The 2,500-nt window shown below is 16.9% G+C and overlaps 1 protein-coding gene across 1 annotated transcript in view; it reads right to left on the bottom strand.

Annotated features, from left to right (window-relative positions):
• Positions 1-1,279, bottom strand: part of PGSY75_1423200 (peptidyl-prolyl cis-trans isomerase) — a gene marked incomplete at both ends in the record, with an annotated part of 2,241 nt that extends 962 nt beyond the window's left edge. Inside the window, 3 exons of the mRNA XM_018787931.1 lie at positions 1-25; positions 171-931; positions 1,060-1,279. The exon at positions 1-25 is cut by the window's left edge and continues 41 nt beyond it. Coding sequence (XP_018639303.1) covers positions 1-25; positions 171-931; positions 1,060-1,279 — 1,006 coding nt within the window. The remainder of the gene's footprint in view (positions 26-170; positions 932-1,059) is intronic.
• Between the last annotated feature and the right edge of the window lie 1,221 nt (positions 1,280-2,500).

The following is a 2,500-nucleotide window of genomic DNA, read 5'->3' as shown; positions in this document are numbered from 1 at the left end:
TCATATTCTTTAAATACTCTTCATCCTATAAATAAATATACATAAATATATCTCTTGACATATAAATAAAATGACGATATTTATTCCTTGTCAGTAAATTTCATTTTTTTTTTTTTTTTTTTTTTTTTTTTTTTTTTTTTTTTTTTTTTTTTTTTTTTTTTTTATATTACCATATTAATTATATCCTTTATGGATGATGTTGTTTTATTTTTTTTCCTACTTGACTTTTCTATATCACTCGTTCTTTTTTTTAGTATGTTTATTTTGTCTTCAGTTGTTGTATTATTTTTTTCATCTACTTTGATATCTTCCTCTTTATTGTCATCCTCTTTAATATCTTCCTCTTTATGGTCATCCTCTTTAATATCTTCCTCTTTATGGTCATCCTCTTTAATATCTTCCACATTTCCAGATTTATCATATGATGACATATTTTTATGTTTAGCCTTTTGATCCTTATCTCCTCTGAAAAACATTTCCGAGTCATCACTTAAGTCCCCATCACAATGAAAGGATAAAAGGTTTCCTTCTTTTTTTTGTTTTTTTGTTTTATTTAAATATTCATTTTTATTTTTTATATTATCATTTTTGGTATTATATTCATAATTAGTAATTGGAACTAAATGATGAAATGGATTTTCAATAATTTTAACATATTCAATATATGGAATATCTTCAATTGGCTTATCTTGTTTATTCGTTTTTATATTATTAAATTTTAATAAATTATAAATACTATGTTTAGCTACTTTACCAAATAAGGTACTCTTATTATTTAAATATTCAACTTTATCTAATGTAATAAAAAATTGACTTCCATTCGAAGGTTTGTCGATATTTAAATTAGCAAATGATAAACATCCGCAGTATAAAAATTTTAATCTACTGTTATATTCATTCTCGAAGGGTTTACTGAATGCATACTCATTATCTAGAAGATAAAATAAAAACACACATATAAATATAAATATAAATGTATATATATAAATATATAAACATATTAATACATATTAATATTAATATTGTGTATCCCATTTTTTTCTCATATTTCTATATTACGCAATCCTGTATTTGTGTGGTCCCCCGTTTGTATTAAAAATTTTGGAATTACTCTAAAAAATTCATTCTTGTTGTAGTAATTATTTAAACAATGTTGAATAAAATTTTTACAAGCTAGTGGACATTCATTACTAAATAAAAGAATCTCTAGTTCCCCTAAACTTGTATAAATTATTACCTTACCATATGTTTTGGGTTCAATGCTATACACTTCTGACATTTAATAAAAAATATATATATATATATATAAAATGTGGTATATAAATAAATATATACATATATATAATATATATATGTATGCAATTCCGGTCAAATATTATAATATATCATTATATCATAATATGATTATTTTATTGTTTTATTGTTTTATTATTTTTCATAAAAATTGTACTGAAGAAAATATTTTATCTTCAACATGTGTTTATTATTTTTGAAATACAAAAATAAAGGGTTTAAAAAAAAGATTATTTATTTTTATATTTCTTCATTTATTCGTGCATTTAGTTTTTTTCTTTTTTTATCTTAATATTTAAAAAAAAAAAATATATATATATATATAGGATAAATACTAAATTATCCTTTTTTAATGTATATTTTTATATATAATATTTATATTTAATAATTTTTTAAAAAATTATAACTAAAAAACAAATTAAATTAAATTAAATTAAATAGATATTTATTTATTTTTTACAGAAACAGAATGAGGAAACTATACATATATATTATTTATATATAATATAATTATTATATACATAAAAAAATGAAGTTACTCATTTTATATTTCATTTTTTTTACAAAATTAATATCCCATATGAATATTACAATATTTTTTTTATTATGAATAATAAAATATATTTTTGTAGATAAGGATATATGTATGAGCCTATGATTATATTTCCTTTTTTTTATATATTAGTATGATATTATATATATATATATATATATATATATATATATGTATGATATATTATCCATACATAGTCATCATACTATAAACAAGACATCTGTGTTGTCATATATTTAAAAAAAAAAAAAAAGAATACAAATGTCAACAACAATATTGATTATTTTTTTTATTTTTTTGTTCTTATCATAAAACAAATTAAACAAACCTTTTTTTAAAATATTTTAATTATTTATAAAAATATATAAGTTGTATAGCTTCTTGCTTTCGTCTTTTATTTATTTTAATTTTTCATCTTCTATATTTTTATTTTCCAAAAAAAAAAAAAAAAAAAAAAAAAAAAAAAAAAAAAAAAAAAAAAAAAAAAAAAAAAAAAAAAAAAAAAAAAAAAAAAAAAAAAAAAAAAAAAAAAAAAAATTTTTTTTTTTTTTTTAAAAAAAAAAAAAAAAAAAAAAAAAAAAAAAAAAAAAAAAAAAAAAAAAAAAAAAAAAAAAAAAAAAAAAAAAAAAAAAAAAAAAAAAAAAAAAAAAAAAA

The sequence above is a fragment of the Plasmodium gaboni genome, chromosome 14 (assembly GCF_001602025.1).
Source record: "Plasmodium gaboni strain SY75 chromosome 14, whole genome shotgun sequence".
In the NCBI taxonomy this organism is placed as follows: Eukaryota; Apicomplexa; class Aconoidasida; order Haemosporida; family Plasmodiidae; genus Plasmodium; species Plasmodium gaboni.
This window is presented reverse-complemented; position numbering and strand designations above follow the sequence as displayed.